Source organism: Platalea leucorodia (assembly GCF_965183815.1).
Source record: "Platalea leucorodia genome assembly, chromosome: 10".
NCBI classification, from domain to species: domain Eukaryota; kingdom Metazoa; phylum Chordata; class Aves; order Pelecaniformes; family Threskiornithidae; genus Platalea; species Platalea leucorodia.
The window spans coordinates 2,013,833-2,032,709 of record NC_138832.1 but is presented as its reverse complement, the minus strand read 5'-3'; the positions used below and the strand labels follow the sequence as shown (position 1 = coordinate 2,032,709).

Below are 18,877 nucleotides of genomic sequence, written 5' to 3'. Positions count from 1 at the left end.
CCCCAAGGCGGCCATGGAGGGGCTGGAGCGTGGCCAGAGCAGGGCAGCGAGGCTGGGGCAGGGGCTGGAGCACAAGGCTGGGGAGGAGCGGCTGGGGGAGCTGGGGGGGCTCAGCCTGGAGAAGAGGAGGCTGAGGGGAGCCCTCATCGCTCTCTGCAACGGCCTGAAAGGAGGCTGGAGCCGGGGGGGTCGGTCTCTTTTGCCAAGTAACAAGTGATAGGATGAGAGGAAACGGCCTCAAGTTTTGCCAGGGGAATTTAGATCAGATATGAGGAAAAATTTCTTCACGGAGAGAGCGGTGAGGCATTGAACAGGCTGCCCAGGGAAGTGGTGCAATCACAGTCCTTGGAAGTGTTCAAAAAACGCGTGGATGTGGTGCCTGGGGAGCTGGCAGATCGGTTAACGGTTGGACTCGATGATCTCAGAGGCCTTTTCCAACCCCACCGACTCCGCTGGCACGACCGCCTCACAGGGGCCGCCATCGCCTTTCCAGAAAGCTCCATGAGGAGAGCGGCGGCGCGCCGCCGTGAGCCGCCCGGCCGGCAGGGGGCGCGCTGCCCCGCCCGGGAGGCGGCCCTCGGCGGCGGCCCGCCCCGCGCGGGGCGTGGCGGGGGCGTGGCCATGCCGGGTCGCCCCGCCCCGCCGCCCGGAGGCTCTGCAGCGGGGAGGCGGCGGCGCGCAGGAGCGGCAAGATGGTGAAGATCGCCTTCAACTCCCCCTTCGCCCAGAAGGACGAGCCGAAGAAGGAGGCGGCCGCGGCGCTGGTGGCCGATAAGGTGCGGGGAGCGGGGTCCCTCCGCTTGCCGGGCCGCGGCGGGAGGAGCGGGGCCGCGGGGCGGTGAGGGCGGGGGGGCAGGAGGAGGTGGAAGCCGCCGCCATCTTCTCGCGGAGGCAGCGGGCCGGGGGCCGGCAGGCGCGGCCCGGGGAGCCCCCGCCTCGCCCGGCGGCCGCCCCGCCGCTCCCTCGGGCGCTCCCCGGCGCTGGGGCAGCCTCCCAGCGTGGGCCGCTCTGCGGTCAGCCCCGGGGCGGGGGTGTGGGGGGGAGGTCGCTCCCCTCAGGGCCGCCGCCGTGAGGGGCCGCCGGGCGCTGCGGGCCTGAGAGGGCCCGAGCGCGTCGCGCCGCTGCAGCGGTTTGCGGTTGCCTTCCCGCAGCCGCTTTCCCAGCCCGGCTGCCGCTCGGCGGGCCCCGGGCGGTGGCGAGCAGCGGGCTGGCGTGGGGTAGCCGGGCCGGCTTCGGGGCGGCAGGCAGGGGGCAGGCCCGGCTGTTTATCTGGCAGCTGGGCCCGTGCCAGGGCCCTGTTTCCTGACGGGGCTTTAAACCTTCGTAGCTCGCAGGCGGGGTGAGCCCTGCGCCCTGGCGAGCCCCGGGGCTCGGCTCCGTCCCGGCGCCGCTGCCAGCCCGGGAAAAGGCGGAGGGAAAGCGCCGTGCCCTCGGCGGCAGCCGGGTCCCCCCAGGAAAAGAGCAGGTTTGCAGCAGCGTTTTCCAGGCAAACAAAGTGGGTTAGGGCTCAGCCTCCGCTCGCTGCCGCTCCGAAACCCTCGTAGGCAGCGAGTTGGAGAGCGGCGCTGCGGTGAGGTGTCTGGGCTCCTGGTATGTCTAGCTTAAATTAAGAAACCTGCCATAAAGGGTTTTAAATAGAAACCCAGGCAAGTACTCTGTGGTTGGCTTTTCCTTCCTAACGAGTTGCCGTTTCGCTGACTCGAATTGAACTTTCCAAATCTGTGGGAGACTTTATTTTGAAGATGTCTTGCTTAGCTGCTGACGTTTTTAAGGCAGATGAAGAAGATCAGTGTCTAGGTAAATAAATCAGTAGCTCTAGAGGAGGAATAGGGGATGGAGCAAGTTATTTGTAATCAGTGAGTGGGACTATTAAAAAAACCAAAAGGCAAAACAAAACACAAACACCTGCGGGCTTGGACTCTAGTGTCTTTATTCCCCCCTCCCCTGTTCTAAGCTGTAATCAGGAAAGCAGCTTGACTTCTAGTGTGCAGAGCCTCTGCCTTTCCTGAAACAGCCTCCCTTCAAAAGGGGAAGTGCTGCAGAGCGGGGTTATTGCTCAGTGGACTCTTCTGAGCTGTAGGAGTTGCGTGTGTGCGCAGTTAATACAGTAGCTCTGAGTTACTGGATCAAGAGGAGGGGCAGAAAGTAGTGAAACGGTGTAGATAAAGGACTCATTTTGATTTTGAAGATGTCATTAGTCTGGCCAGTTTCTTGTAGGACAAACTCATCAGCTACTCCTGAGGCAACTCCTTACACATACTTTTACTGGCCCTGTACCGTGCAAGTTCCGAGCATAGTAGTTCTAATATACACTTGCACCCTTTCTTCTCTTCTCACGACAGCTGCTCTTCTCAATTTAGAAGCTACGCGTGCTGTTTTGTTATACCTGTCACAGTATTCTCTGTGTGTGCGCCTGTGTACTTGCGTTTTTAACAACAATTCGCTCTAACTTCAGGGCTTAGAGTTGCATGTAAACATCAAGTTCATGATTTTACTCCAAGACAAACTTGTTCTAGTGCTTGTTAACATCTCCTTTTGCTCGAATACTTGTGCAGAGCAAACAAGCTTAATGGCTAACGTTGGCTGGGACAGCGCAGTAAGAGTCCCCTAGAATATCTACACAAAACACTTGAGCTTGCAGAATACTCTCCCTGCAGATTCTTTGGAGCTGACTGTGTCAACATGTTCTCTTGAGCTAGCTGCAGATGTTAACACAACTGATTTTTTTTTTTTCTTCTTCTCTCTTACTCCTAGCTTGCTTTGCTTGTTACTGCACAGCTTAGAACTGCATTTTCTTTGCATTTTTTTTTTTTTATGACTCTTGTTATTTTTGAGCAGAGGCTTTTGTAACCTACTGGAGCGAAGTCTTGGTATTGTGTTCTCTTATCAGCTCTGTCAACTCTTTCTTCTCAGATTCAGGCTGCCTACATTGCTTCTTGAATGATAAATACCTTTGCTTTGTTTGAAATACGTGTAGTGCAGGTGTAGCTAATTACGTGTCGACACCATCCAAGCACCAGGACGTCTGCGGTGCCAAAACCTGCTGCAGACTGTTGTGTTCAAGTAATGATAGGCTAGATGAGTAAGTTATTGAAAGGTGTAGGTGAAGGTGGCAGAATATGAAGAGAACAGAATTAGTCTTGATCTTAAAAGCCAGTTACCTCTGCAAGATGGTTTTCACATAATGGCGTATAAATGTGGCATAATTCTTGAAACTAGTTTGTTTTTTTGACAAATGCTTAACTAGCCAATTGTGGCAGCTTATGGCTTGCTGAACCAACATTTTTCTGTTTGGAGGATGCAAGAGTGGAATGTAGGAGTATTGACTTTCACAAAACAGCTTGGTTTTTGTTTCAGTACTTGCATAGCTGATGTGTTTGACTTTTACACTGCTATATCTTGCTGAGCATGGAAATATGTGCAGCCTTTGTAATAATACTGTGGCTTGTCGTGATCACGGGTCATTTAAATATATTGTGTTTTCCAGGAGTGCGGGTAGTGGGACCCAAATAAGGGCAGGCCATGGAAGCTGCTGTGCTCAATCTAGCTACTGACTCTAGGAACAACATGAAGGCAAAGATCTTTTGCTGTGAAATCCGATTTTTCTTCCTGACCAGTACAAAGAACAGGTCTTGAAAGTGAGCTGCTAAATACCGGAGTCATGAATCGTTAAAGGGACATACTTGACCGAATATATAGATTATGTAAACATTTGGGGTTTAGTTTGTTTTGGTTTTTTTTTTTTTTCTTTTGAAAGACCCAAACCCAGTGTGTGTTTGCCCAAAGGGAATGTCTCTTCTGATTGTTTAGTATTTGATAGTGCTTTTGCTGTTCTCCTCTCAACTTGGCTTGTGGGAGCCTTTCACCTGGAAGTCTAGAAAGGCACTGAAAGAAGAGTGTTAAACTTGCCATTCAGACACCACCACTAACTTTGCAGTCGGTATTACGCAAGGCATCACCGCGTTGTGGGATGATGATGGTAGTTTTGGATGCAGTCATCTTCTGTTTGAGAGAACGCTGCAGGGGGGGCGGGCGGAACAAGTCACTGAACTAAAGAGATAAGTTTCAGGTTGCTGGAAACAAACTTTCCCTGGGACTTGGGTGGAAGAAAGAAGCTGCAAGGGAGGGTGTGCCACAGGGGCTTGTTTTTATTTGGCATAATTTGAAGCTGCATTTAAGCTGACGAGTGGTTCGCTTTCGTAGTGGACTTGACTTGTGCATATTACAAGTTCTAAAACTTGAATATTTGGCTCGTGTCAGATGTCTGTTCCCCAGCTAATAGACAAAGTTGCATCTTGGCTTTTTCTGTTAGTCCAGCTTTGTAAGGAAAAGTAATGTTATCTTAATCCATCTGATAGCAAGAGGAGGATAGGAAATAGGCTTTTGGGAAGAGGCCTGAAAACACTGTGTACCTTTAAAATGACCTTGCTCTAAAAATCTTGCTTTTCTTGTACTATATTACGGCTGCAGCACTGTATCTTCTGTTACAGTTATTTAAATTTCTTACACCTCAAATAGTTCCTGGATAAAGGTTTGTCTAGAAAGTGTCCTCTAACTAAGAAAATATCCTCTTCCAGTGCTGTTTGAAAACTGATCTTAATATGATACAGTAGTATTTCATGTAAGGGTTTTCTTATTATATGATGCTTGACTTACAATTCTGGCTGCATACCTAGAAGAAACAGAAGATGGTAGCTCAAAGTGAAGCAGCAGATAACAGCTTGCTTTAAATTCAGAGCAGCTGCACTTTCTAAGTTCTCTTCTGTCTTTATTTAAAGGATCCTGAAGTTGCCACACATGGAGGTGAAAACTCATCTGGAAGATGTCTGTTGACTCTGCTGGGTCTAGCGTTCATCTTGGCAGGAGTTGTTGTCGGTGGAGCCTGCATCTACAAGTACTTCATGCCCAAGGTAATGTGAAAGTTCTTGAAGCATTGCGGAATAAAACAAGTGTAATCTTAAATGAGTTACCACTGTGATGAAAAACCTTCAGTAACTGGGACACGAAGACTGTTGTGTCATTTATAAAAGCTCCAGGTGTGACAGACCTCTGCTTCGTCATAGGACAAGTGTTAGAAATGTGGTTTTAAAGCAACATTCACTGTAAAAATAACTAGCCGTGCTCTTGCTTTCAGCATAAGGTGTACCGTGGTGAAATGTGTTACTTTGAAAACGAAAATCGTGATCGTGCGGTAGAACCTTATTTCCTCCCTATTGCTGAAGAAGCTGACATTCGAGAAGATGATAACATAGCCATCATTGATGTGCCCGTTCCAAAGTTCTCGGACAGTGATCCAGCAGCAATCGTTCATGACTTTGATAGGGTGAGTATATGTGAAGCAATAAGAAATAACTAGTCTTGTTGCTCACTGGGAAACTGTGGGGTGGGTGGTAATCATAACAGCTCCAGGGTTTTCATTCTTGAGACCTTTAAAGCTTACTGTCAATGCAAGCTTCTCTTTGGGCATGGGTTTAAGTGCGGGAAATCTGATCCTTTTAACTCTATAATAGTAGACTTAACTTCTGCACGGGAGGAGCGTTACAAGAATGTTAGAGGAGTTCACGCCCGCAGTGGCTCTGACTGGGTCGCTTCTCAGAACATCGCATCTCGGTGCTACGCAACTTTAAATATTGTTGCCCATAGGATGTCTGGAAGTGACACTTGCTGTTTGGTCAAGAATCCTATGTACATGAAAGTGAGGGCAGGAGAACACTGTAAATGTGAGTGAAGAAATAGGGAAACTGAGGATTCGGTCTAAGATTCTGCCAGACTGTAACAGCAAAATGTAGAATTCCAAACAAGTGTGGGCTCCTTCTCCTTGGATAAGTGAATTGGAAAAATTACTTCAAGTGGCTGAAACCTAGAACTTGGAAGTGCTGTGTCAGTTGCATGTGGTTTCTCTAAAGCAAAGATGAGAGGATGGTTTTAATTTGACGTTTTTATTAAAGTTGCACTGATAGTATTAACAGTTACCCTTGGTCAGCTGTAAAAGCTCTCGTAGGTTGTTTGTAAATCAAACCTTGGCAACGCAGATATAATCACGGTAAAGATGCTAGAGCTGACCTCTGTACATGCTGCCTTTAACAGCTGCATGGAATGCCACGCAGCCAAGCTGCGCTACCTGCGTTCGCAGTATTTGCAGCTTTTATCTGTGTTGTCTTGACAGAACCTTGGCTATAACTTAAAGGATTCGGGCAATGTAAGATCTTCAGTTGATTCTGGCTAAGTGCTATGCAATGTCGTAATAAAACAGGTAGATATGTTGATAATTTTAGTCTCTGCAGTTCTTGCAGTCAGAGGTAATGCTGATGCGACTTCCTAGAGACTAGTACTTTTTCTGAAGTATTTACAGGGAGTGATTGCTTATCAGCAGTTGGAGACCTTTTCTTTGCACTGTGCTTAGTTGGACTTCTCCAGTTATGAGAACACACTCCCAAATACTTCCTCTGTATTCATGCAAACTGTACTCATTTCGAATTATGATAGAAACAGCTTTTATAGTCAGCTCCCACTTCTGTACAAAAGTCTGGTTGTAAACCACAGCTGTAGCCACTTTGTTTGCAAAAGTGGTGAGAGCTAAGTTCTTAACACTAGACAGGTCCTGAATTCATCACTTTGATACTAGCTGTGCGTGAGCTCCAGCTTTTTGAGCTTCCTTCTTAGTCCTTGTAGAACTGTGTTCTGATAATCAGAGGCCACACTTGATTAATTGAAACCTTGTTTTCAAAATAGCTTTTGACAGCCTATCTTGACTTGCAACTGGGTAACTGCTACGTGATTCCCCTGAACACATCCATAGTTATGCCGCCAAGAAATCTGATGGATCTCTTCGCAAAACTGGCGGTACGTGGAAACTTCACTGTTTAGTTGTGCTGACAAGATCCCTTTTGTTAAGAATGCTGGGTGCTGCTCCTGAACTACAGTCCCTTGCTAGAACAGTCCTCTTGCCATCAAAGTACATAATCCCCCTGGCTCAGTCACTGTACTGAAGTTAGGGCCAGCTGTCAGTGTATATTATGTTGAGCAGATTCATGCTTAATGCTCTTATTAATACCTAGCTTTATGAAAGCTGCAAGCAACTAGCAAATAAGGTTAAATTTAGCTATTATAAAGGAATTTGATAATGCTCCAAATATCATTGAAAGCCTAAACCTGAAAGTTACGACCGGAAAGCTCACTTGCCCCACGAGAGTTTTAATGAAAAGAACAATGCTAACTTGTTCTTCTGTTTTATTGGCACTGAAGTTATGAGCTCCCCACAAGCACTTTGACTCTTCAGTGACTAAAACTGGAATTTTTCCAAGAAGACTTACCTTATGGGTCAAGTTGATAGAGCTTGCTGCTGATTTCAAATGAAACACGGTATCGAGCTATCGTGTGTCAAATGTACTTTTCAAAAAAGTGATTGACTCCCCTACACCTAGTGCTAGAGGCCACCTGATCTAGCTTAGCTCGTTTCATTTTCTTTGGCTTTGTGAAGACAAGCTTTAACATGTCTCCATGCCCCCATTTTTAGGAGTTGGTCATGGTGGGTGGGAAGTTGTTTCAGTAGTGCTTTGATCTTATGGTGAAGACTGAACTTTTGTAGGTTGCGCTGCTTTTTTGTATTAGAAATATATTGCCTCAAACATGGAAACTCTTGTGATGCTTTTTCTCCTCTTTTAACCGCAAACTTTCTGTTGCGTACAAATAAACTTGAACAGGTTCTGTTTGTGTTTGCACCATGTGAGGTGAGCAATGTTAAGGTTAACTGTGCTTTGTTCGGATGTAACTGCAACTGTTTGAAATGGCCTATGTCAGTTTTTAACTTACCTGGTATGCAGCTGTTCAAGACTAGTGTATTTTAGTATTAAAAAGAAGGAAAGCTGAAATCTAGTGCTTGAAGCCCTTCCAAAGCAGAGAGTAAAACGTAGTGATGTTTGTCCGTTGTCAGCAGAATAATGTATCTCAAGGTTTTTCTCTCTTTTAGACTGGCTCTTACTTGCCTCAGACCTACCTAGTCCGTGAAGAAATGGTGGTTACAGAGGAGATAGATAATGTGTCTGACTTGGGTATCTTCATCTACCAACTCTGTGTTGGAAAAGAGACGTTCAGACTTCAGCGCAGAGACCAGATAACGGGTAAGTTCCCTTCGGTAAAAAAAACCAAAACTATTGTTCGAGTAGGCAAAGGGTAAATACTTCTGGAGTTTTTAGACTTGGAAATCTGTGAGTGTTCGACATGAGCTGAGACTGCTCACAGAACTGATGGGTATTTTCCCCTACTTTCAGGTATGTATCTGAAGTTTCATACAAACATGGTGAGAGAGAGTTTCGGTTATGGAATTAAAGGTTACATGCTCAAACCAAATTTGAACTTAAGCCTATTTCTGTTCTATCTTTTGGTTGAAGCTGTAATTTAGTTTGTCCACCAAATTCATATAATCCATCTAATAATGTGAGTCTCTGTAGGTGCAGCTTAGTCTGTCACTGTCCTGTCTAAAACTGGGTTAGAGGAGCACCAAGTAAAAGCATTATCTTCTCGTTCGGTTGCTCTGGGACAACAACAACAACAACAACAACAACTGAACAGCTAGCTCCGGACATCCCAGACTTCCTCTGTGAAAGAGGAAGAACACTTCACAGGAACTTCTGGCCTCAGTTTCTGTATTGCCTGTCTCCTCACGCCACCCCGCTGCCGTTCTGTGAAAAGGATTGAATTTGAGGTGTCGGTGGTGTGACGTACTGGAAGGAGGCCTGGAGTACAGAAATCTGATGCTATGAATTGTAGTTCACTGTAGTTCTCAAAGCGTTTCATAGTTTGCTGCTCTCACCAAACACATAGTGAACGAATCCTTTGTCGGTTACAGCCTTTCAGAATGCAAATGTTTGGTTTGTCAGAACTCTGCTCTGGTTTTCCTGCCAAGCTCTTAGGCAAGAGTTTCCTCAGCCCGGTTACAGCTTGCAGCCTCAGGAGCCACATCTGCTGTTTGCTACAGACTGCATCCTGTTACTAGATGGAAGGCTCTGTATGTGGGAGCATAAAACTGGTCCTGTGTAGCTAACAGGGCCCATGAAGAACCAGTAAACGCTGCCTTTATGGGAGGGAGAGGCATGTGTCTCCTAGCTGTCGTGAAGGCGCTTTTCTGAACAAGTCTAAATTGCTGCTGTGACTGAAGGACTGTAGTCTACAGACAATACTGCAAAGAGTATTTATGTTTACTTAAATCATCTTGCTATAGCATGTTGTTGACATCTTCGCTGCATAGTAAAAGACTTCTACAGAATACTTGCACAAAAAGCTTGTAGTAAATGAATACTGCCTCTTGGTACAGCTTCTGTTCTGTGACTGACCTTGTTTGCCCTTGGGGAGGGGGGCGGGAAACGTAGTCAAATGGAATACTGCTGCTGAGGAGAAAATTGTTCAGGGACAAGGCTTGTCTTGCCTTCCAGGTCAAATTTCTAGCACATCTTCTAGTGTGTACAAGCCATGCACACCTAACTAATTAGACTAAACCGGATAAACTCCTGTAATTTCTGTGGAGAAGTCTTCACATTTAGCTGGTGCTGCATTGGCTCTCGGATTTTTGTAGAGTTCATGGGTTCATCTGTTAGATCAAACTGACCTTGGGTTTTGCGGCAGCTCCCTGGAGTTGGAACTGGCGGCGTGTGAGAAACAGGACGGTTTATCCTGACTGTTCCGTTATGTACCCAGTTAGATAGCCACTGGAAACTTCTTACTCATACAGGCATTAAGATTGAGGCGAATTGAAGGAGAGCCTATATTTTAAGTGTTTATAAACCAAAGCAGTGCCCTGCTGGGTTTGGTTTAAGAGCTAGTGCTTCTAGACTTCGATGAGTAGCTTCTCTTGCTTACTCTGGACAATTCTCTGCCTATTAAACAAGCTAGAAATCTTCCTCTGACTCTTGTATGTTGAAGTGCTTTAGTTGAGCAGCTTGTCCTGGACGGCAGGACTACTGTGTTCTTGGCTCCTAGTAAAGATTCACAGCTGATACAGGTTAACAGCCTGCGTCAGATCCAACACTGGCATGTCCCAAAATAGAGAAAATCACTTTAATAGTGTTAGGAAAAACTTGAGTAAGATCATCAGCTGAGTGGCAGATCCTCACAGGGCTCTCATCAAAGTGAAGACTGCTCTACAGAAGCACACTCTGTGTTAGTACACGCTGGGTGGGGGGAAGTGCTGATGAAGAACTAAGTTGTTGGTTGTTTTTTTTTTTCCCTGCACCCTTTGGGTTTTTAAACTCTTGCCCTGTCATTTCAATCTGCTTTGCTTTTCCTTTTCTTTGTGGTTAGGAAGGGCTAGGAGAAACTTTGCCATAAACAATCTATTTAGCGTTGGCTCTTCTGTCACTGAAATGGTGGCAGGATACTAGAAAAAAGTGCGTGCTTGCTTGCTTTGTCCCGTGTCGTACGTGGGCCCCTCTCGTTGTTACCAATTCTGAAAATGAGGGAGGCTTTCTGATAGATAACAAACTGATCTCAAGCCCTGGTGGCAACTCATGGCTGTAGAAATGCTGTGTGCTGAATGATTGTATCTTGCTGCTGTTTATAACGGTACAAAACTTGTAAATCCTTGCTGCTGGGTTCTAGATCTCCTTTACTGAGGCTCTCATTTTCTCTCGTCCCCAGGTCTGCAGAAACGTTCAGTGGAGAACTGTCATTCAATCAGACACTTTGAAAACTCTTTCGTTGTTGAAACAAAGATCTGTCAACAGTGAAGGGTGTCGGATGGGAGGTGACTAGTTCACACCTTCATTGAGAAGTCTGAGCATTAGACGTCGACTTCTTAAATTAAAATGTGCAGTGATAATCAAAAGCCTTATGCATTTTCTGTGTATTGCTTGTATTTCAGAAGACACAGTCACCATTTCAGCTTTCTTTGATCCTTGGTATAACTTTTTAGTTGTCTCATGTAAGACTTAAATTTAAGTAAGGTTTGTTGTTTTTTTAGAAGGTTAATACCAGTTTATCCGTTGGATGTGTTTGATTTAGTGTAATCTGGGAATGGCGGAAAAATATATATATATAAAAATGTTAACCAATTCCTTGGCTGGAACCAATTTTGCTCACCTTAACTTTCACAGAATGATTAATATTAATAATCTGTGGTTTGCACATTTTGTGTAGTTCTGTAGAATAGCTCTGCACTCCGTATCCTGGCTAAAAAAACCTTCTGATGCGTATCATTAAAGGTTTATTTTAACTACCATGTGTGAAGCATGTAAAATCCAACCTCAGTGATCATAAACCTCTAACACTACCCTCTTTCATTTTGTGCAATTACTGTATTGAATTCGTATGTATATTTGGAACCTTCCCCAAGCTTATGTTTAATTCTTCTACCTTTGTTTGGTTTTGTGGTATTTGGTTGTTAGGTTCGGATAGAGTTGCTCTTAAAGCTTGTCAGTATTTTTGGTTATGAATTAGTTTATCCTGTAACTTCCTATTTCAAGAATCTATTCTGGTATAGCACACTTGTGAATGTGACTGTAGCTGTAAACTTAAACTACTCTGGCTTATATAAACTTTTTAGATCAACTTTTTATGAGCAAGTAGCATTACTACTGCAGTCAGAGCATTGTTCCTTTTTTTTGAAAGCTGCAGTATAAAGATAATGAAGAGTTAGTGTCCTGCAGTTGATGAACTTCAGAGTTTTATTAAGGGACTTTATATTGGCATAAATTCTGCAACCCTATAATAAATGTTTCTCTAAAACTTTGGCGTCTGTGTGACTTCATGGCGCTCCGAGGCAAGAGCGCAGCACGCTGGTGTGCGGCCCGCCTGGGGGCAGTGGTGGTTGTGGCCTGGGGCAGCGTGCGGCGCTCTTCCCTCTTACCCCTCTTACCCTCCCCTCTCTTTCAGCTTGTGAAGCCGAATTTCTTCTTGCTGTTGCTGTGGAAATGCTTTGTGGTGCAAAAGGAACTTGGGAAACAGAGGGGAGAAAAGACATCTGGCTTCCGACTTGATCCCCCAGCAGGCAGTTCCCAGCGATGCTCGGCGAACCCGCTGAGCGGAGCTCCCGGCACGCCGGCCCTGACTGGCAGCTGTGGGGTGGCAAAGGCAGGACGTGTTCTGTAATTCATCCATTTCAATATTGGCGTTGATGAGGCTGGTGACTAAAGGTATGCTTGGCTTAGTGTGTTTATGGCAGCGTTAATGAGAAGTCTTTTTAGCGTATCATAATAGATGGAGATAGCGGAGGGTTAATCAGCTTATTGTAACACCTTTCAGCATTTACCCCTGAGCTTTGCTGGGCTTTAAGCTCCGAGCTACGAGAGCGCTGCGGTGTAATTCCTGTGACTGGTTGCTCAGAGAGCTAATGTGTGTATTGAACCCTTCTGGCTTTCCTGGGAAGTGACTTGGATTGTACAGCTGGAAGTAAAACAGTGAGCAGGCTTTCCGCACTAGGAACTAGGGAATGAGAAGGGACTGCAGGAGTAGCTGATCTCGGTTGCTGTTCATGAAACTGTGCAGAGGAGAGGAGCAGAGCCCCTGGGCAGCAGGGGATTCGGCTGCCTCGGCTTGGAAACCCCCGCAGCTCTTCTCCCGAGGTGCGTGGCGATGCGATGCGGAGGATGTGCCCCAAAACTAGAGCTTTGGTCTGCTTGGCTCTAAAATAGCAAGCGTAGGAGAGTACGTCATGATGTACTTAACTTTACTGAAATAGGATGCTGTGGAAAGCTCTAATTACTGTCAGCGGGAGCCAGGTATGCTCTGCTGAAGCAGGTATGTGTTACTGGGGGAAGCAGCCGCGCTGACAAGCGCCTGCTCCAGACTTGCTATGTGCTGGGGCAAGTTACTGTCGTGGTGATTTCCTCCTCCTCCAGATTGTCTGAGAGGCTATCGAGAGTGGGTTGCCTGGCTGGTTTGTTTTGGTAGTCTTGAGTGGAAGGGTTTGGAAATGTGTTAGTTGCAGGGAGCAAGAAGCATCTGCTTGCAGCGTTGAGGTTTGATTTTACTGAAAACAAAAAATAGAAATTCTTCCTGCCAGCTTTGAGTGACTGTCCGGTGGGCGGCTCTCGCCGGACAAGCCTTTAACCTGCTGGCTACCCGGAGACGCCTAACCGGAGTGCTGGACGTGCTTCCAGATGGGCTGAAACAGTTTCTCTTACCTTTGGTAAAGATTTTAAAAGAAATTAAGTCAGTTCCTGAAGAGCTTATTAGATGTTCTAGGCAATAAGCCAGCGTGCTCAAAGGAACAGATTGTTCTTACCTGCTTGGGGCTCTTGCGCTGGGGAAGGAGCTGACGTTTCGGTCACGTTCTCTGTCCCCGAGCGCTTTGTGCTGGGGGCAGGCGTTCAGATCAAAGGGCTGCGGTTTTCAGGCTGCCCCTGTGAAGGCAGCCGGTATCGGCAGGGTCTTCTAACGCCGTCCCTGCTTGAGCAGCTCCTGCGTTCAGCTGGTCCGCAGGAGGCAGGGGAGAGGGTGCGAGTCAGAGGCGGCCTTCGCACCGGTAGATGGCACAGGCAGCAAGCGCTTGGGCGAAAAGTGCGTGTAAATGATAAACTCGGTGTATTTATTGTAACGTACGGGTGTTCGGGTGTTTTGCCAAAACTAAACCTAAAAATGGTTTGATGAAAACTTCCTCTAGGTGGTGTTCAGTGTCTTTGCATAGTTTTTATCTATAGCAAAGAACATTTTTATAACATAACTGGAACCTGTGTAAAACCCTGTTAAGTAGCCAGGTAAGACTGTGCTTCAGACATGGGTGTGGTAACTGAAGGGATAGCATTACCAAGATGCAAATGCAAGGTTATTTGCTGTAGTAGCTTCTGTTTGCAGGTGTGTTTACTGAAAAAGCAACCAGTGTGCACGGGACAATCGGCAATACCTGTGCACTTGCTTATTGGCAAGTTATCTTTATGCTAGCTTGCATGTTCTTTTTCTGACACGGTGTAATTAGGTGCGAGTTTTAAATACCTTTATGAACGTTAAGCTGACAATCCGGTGCTTTGGATGATTCCTCTTCCAGCATTACATGTGAGGTTTTTTTCAAGTTTAAGCACTCTAATCAAGGAGAAAACGCATAATGAAGAGCAGACTTGAATTCATTACTCGGGGGAGTTGCTGTTGACCTTTGCAGAAGCCTGATAGCTTTCTGTCTGAGTGTGAGTGGGTAAGATAGCGGCGGGTGTTGGGGAGGGTGTGACAGGCACTTCCATTAGAGTAGCTGCTATCTGTACTAGAACTGCAGAGTTTCCTCCAGCCTGACTTAGCAAAAATTCATAGGAATTAAACTGTTATTTGCCTGTATAAATACCTTGAGACGAAGATCCAGGGAAGAAGAAAATGGCGACAGCGTGGACACCATTGAAAGGCATAGCGAGGCCTCAGCCTGGTATGAAATAGAGCTTGAGCGCCTCGGAGTTGATAAACTGGTTGTCTAAAAGCGAGATCTTTTTCACAATAAGCTCAACTCTGCACTGTGGACAGTTGCAGCACAGCCGTGCTTGGTATGGTAGCGAAAAGCTCTCGCCTCGCACCCACAGCAGAAGTCACGGTGTGTATGCAGGTGCCTGGAGGATGAAGAGGAAAGGACTAGGACTAGGACTAGTCCTAGGAAAGGACTAGGACCTAGGACTCCAGCAAGCCTGGGCTTACTTCTGTGGGCTTCGCTAGTTCTTGGCATCGCAGGGAAAGCTACTGAAAATTCAGGTGTGCTCGGCAGAGTTTGTGGTGAATGACGGCAGAAATATCAGCGTGCTGAAATCAGCTCTGAATTTCCCTGAGAAAAATTCTGGTTTGCTATTTTTAAATCGTCCTCCTGTGTCTGGGATTCGTTCTTCCCCAGCTGCTGCAGCCCTGCTGGCAGCGGGGTGGGCTGAATGGGACAGTCCCCTGGTTAATGACGGAGCGGCTGCCAGCTTCAGATGTTGTAGGTTGATGCTGTTGTTTCTTGGTCTTTGAAGTATTCAGGAAGGCTGGAAAGAGAAAAAACCCATGACATTTAACTAAAGACAGCCTCTTCCACCCTACCACTTCCCTGGTCTGTTGCATTTCATCTCATGTTCTTCTAACATGCCCGAAATAAATCCTAGAGCAGAAGAGGACATCTGCAGGGCCCGATAAGTGCAGCGCAGTCCACGAGGCCTCCGCAGCGGCACAGCGGCTAGCCGCGTGGCTGAATTGCCGCGCTGGCAAGGCTGCGCTTGGGGTCAGGCTTGGAGGGATTAAAGCTGCTTTGACTGTCCTCGTTTTGAGCCGTGGCGGGGCTGGCTCGGCTGCCGGCTGTGGCACAGAGCCCGAATGCTAGCACCGATCGAAGCTTCGAGACTGCAAGCAAAGTAATTACAATATGTGTAATTACAGCCACATGATTTCATTAAAATTATTTCATCATTATGCGAATATATTTGTGATATTACCTAGGCAATATAAATGGGTGTATTTCCTGTCTTGAGAGTAATTAAAGACTCTCCACCTAGCACTCCACCTCCAAAGGAAATTATTTCTTATAGTTCAACTATTTTGTTTACTTCAGCGTATTTTTCTCTCTTTTTGTACCGTGACTCCCCAGGGTCCCACATCAACGACTGTAAAAGTGAATTTGCTGTCTTAAAAGTCGTTCTGACCGTGGATGTAGACGTCGTGCGTCTGTTACAGAAGCGTTCAGGTTCTCGTAAGCTCTTCCCTTTTCGGCCTTGTTGACGTTTGAAGCTGTTCTGGGTTAAGCCCCTGTGTGGACACCTGATTCGGGACCGAGGAACCTCCTTCCTACAAACCCCATCCCTTGTCCGAGTGGGACCAGGCGCTTTTATGCTGGAGCGAGAGCGCCTGCGCGTGGGATTCGTCAGGAACAGATCACGGATAAGGCAAACCGACGGTTTCCACTTGATGATCAAAAATCCCGTGGTGAGGAAGGGGTCTGCAGGGGCGTTTGGTTCTGCGGGGCGCTGATATCAGCGGTGACACTCCACTCTCACCTGACAATAAGCGACTCGGTACTTTGGTTTCTCCGCACTTGGCAGTTGTAGCTTCTTTGTCATCTCCCATTCTTCGCCTCTTTCTCTAGTTAATGCTTAGAAAAATAAGAGGGACGTAGAAGGCACCATTCAGGCTACCCTGCCCTTGCCAGCGTGCCTTATCGCCCAGCGTGAGGCAGTTACGGCTTTGCCGCCTCAACTCACGTTTTTAAAAAAAACAAAGAAAGAGGGAGAGGGTGGGACCAGAGTTTCACACAAATAAACCATAGCACATCCCGGGCTGCGAGCTGAGCCGTAACTGCTGGCTTTCCACTGCAGGTTCTGCTCTGAAAAGAAATGAAAGCATTTCTGCTTATCTTGTACATCTGTGCTGCAGTGTTAGCTGCTTTCCTTGATGTCTGACTTCGTTCTGTTCTCGTCAAAGCTTCGGTGTTAACTGCTCCTGACAATTTACAAACCATGGCTGAATCGGGGGGGTGGCTGAGAGGCAGCAGTGACACCCCAAAGACACAGTCCCCTGCTGCCGACTGCCTGAGCGGGCTTTCTGCGGGCAAGGTGTGCGCGGGTGGAGGTGGCTAGCGAGTGGACGCGTACGTGGCTTGGGGAGAGCTTGCACCTAGAGCTGCTGACTGCTGGGGCCTTTCGGAGGGCCTGTTTTCACCGTAGATTTAAGACCCTTGATTTTCAATAGGGAAATGACTCATATTAACTGGAGGGAAAACAAAGTTTCTGGCTGGGTGCCTCGAGCATAAGAAAGAAGTGAGCTCCAGCTCTCGACAACTTCTGTATTTCTTCTATAAATACCCTATTTGCAGAAATACTGGATACCTGCAGTATCTATTTGCAGACTCACAATATTTGTTGTTTTTTAATGGAGCTAATGGTTTCTCTCTGCAAAACTTCTTTTTGCTTTCTCAGCGTCATTTGATTTTCTTCCTCTTCTGTGCTTTTGTGTACATCTAAAAAAAACAAAACAAAACAAAACAAAAAAAAACCAAAAAAAAAAAACCTAAACAAAAACCACTAGCCAACAAACTCCAGTGCTACAAGGAAAAGATGGGTCCTTGCTGCAGAGCCGGGACCTACACCTGGATGCTGACGTTCGGGTGAGCTCCTGCAGAAAAGCGTCGCCCCCTCGCAGGGGAGGTGGGCGGAGGGGCCTGGTTTGCCCCGTTGCTCTCCCACGCTGTTCCGCATCGAAGAGGTCATGCTGGCTGTGGCTGTTGCACTGAGGAGCATGGATGTGTTCTTCAAAGCCGTAAAATCTCAGCCTTGCTTCTGCATTCATCCTTTGAGCAGACAGTGCTGTGGTCCCCTGCCTGGTATTTCTAGGAAGGGCTACTTGCTTTGATGCAAACGGAGGCGAATGCACCCTGACGGGGCCCGCGCAAATGCTAACGGCCACCCCCCGGGGCTCAGCACCGAGCCCTGGAGAGCCTGCGCATCTCTGGGCCCAGCGTTGGTCTTAGACCTGGCCTTGAGCCAGCACGGGAACACCGTCCCGGTGCCAAATGCGATTCAGAGGAAGGTTCAGAAGTGCACGGATGGGCTTTAGTGCAACAGGCAGCGAGGGCAAAACCCACCGGGAACAAAATCAGCGGGGCTTGAATCTGGGATTTCTCCTGTGTTTAGTTCAGTGCTCGTGTGCCATATTCAGCCCGCTTATTTCTATAGTTCACAGTCAGGTTTTTTATTTCTTTTCAGCTCCTAAATACCCAACCAGTTTGGTGCCAAGTTGGCTTTATTGTCGTGCTGCCGTGGTGGGTGCTGGCAGTGCTGCCTGGACACGGGTGCATCTCCAAAGGGATTTCGATTTCCAGAAGCAATCTTCCCTTATGCTGAACTTGTGGATTTGACCGATCGCCAAACAAAGAGCTCTTGGCTAATGGGAGAAGACCTTAAAAATAAGCGCTCTGCAGCGTTGCCCGCGTTACGTGACTGCGAAGGGCTGGGCACCCCTGGGAAGCGAGGCAGTGGTTCGGGGCTCTCGTGTATCCCGGTGAGGAGTGGGATCGTTCGCCCCGCACCAAACCATCCTGCTTCCCATCCGTGGCAGCGCCGGTGGTTGCGTCCCTCCTGTGGGACGAGCAGAAGAACATGGCCCTGTCCCAAGCTGGTGGCTGCTGTAGAAGATCCCACTGAACCAGGCAGCAGCCAAAGAGCTTCTGAGCTGGATGCCACCGGGGTTTGACGTCCCATGGGAGACACCTGGGCCGGGTCAGTTGGGCGCAAACAAACCCGGAGGGAGAAACTTGGGGTGAAGGAACTCGCAGGACCGGCACCATGCCGGCATGGGCACGGTGCCGCTGTTGTCTTTGGGCTTGCGATGGTGCTGCTCTGGGTTTTATAGACTGTTAACCAACAGGAACAGGCTGGGCTGTGGGGCTTTGATGGTTAGCGTTAATTCACCTAAATGAGAAACCTCTCATTAAACTAGAAACTCAAAGCCGTATGAGTTTTAGCTTCTGTTTTATGTCGGTCTCCTGGGAACTTTCTCTCTAACTGCACAGACCTCTGTCTGACCACAAGGAGTTACCATTTCTTTAAATATCGACTATGGCATGTCATAGCGGAGTTTGCGAAGATAACGGCACTGAATCACAGGGCCGATAAACAGGCTGACAGCAGATTAGAGAAACTAGGCAGCCAAGACAAGAGTTTGGGTGGATTAAAAAGCTTTAAATCCGAGTTTTGCCCTTGGGGCTCCTGGGGCGGCAAGCGGGGAGGCGAAGCTGGCCGTGGGGTGCCTGGAGCCGGCCGCTGGCCGGAGCCCCACCAGGGTATCCCCTTCTTGCATCACTGCCCAGCCCGCTGGGAAAACGGGTAGGCAGGTGAGGTAAGAGAGTTGTTAATTCTCACAATACGGTATGGCAATCGCTTACATCATTTCTGTTCATCCTACCTTTGTTGGTTCGGTTTTTTTGGTTTTTTTTTCCCCTCTGAATTCTAGG

General features: G+C 47.5%; 1 protein-coding gene across 1 annotated transcript; it reads left to right on the top strand.

The window, feature by feature from the left end:
• The first annotated feature begins 624 nt into the window (after window positions 1-624).
• Window positions 625-11,719, top strand: ITM2A (integral membrane protein 2A). Its single transcript, XM_082322913.1, has 6 exons — window positions 625-776; window positions 4,779-4,910; window positions 5,135-5,323; window positions 6,733-6,843; window positions 7,970-8,120; window positions 10,633-11,719. The coding sequence occupies exons 1-6, from the start codon at window positions 693-695 to the stop codon at window positions 10,719-10,721; spliced, it is 756 nt and encodes a 251-aa protein (XP_082179039.1). The 5' UTR covers window positions 625-692; the 3' UTR covers window positions 10,722-11,719.
• The last annotated feature ends 7,158 nt before the right edge of the window (window positions 11,720-18,877 follow it).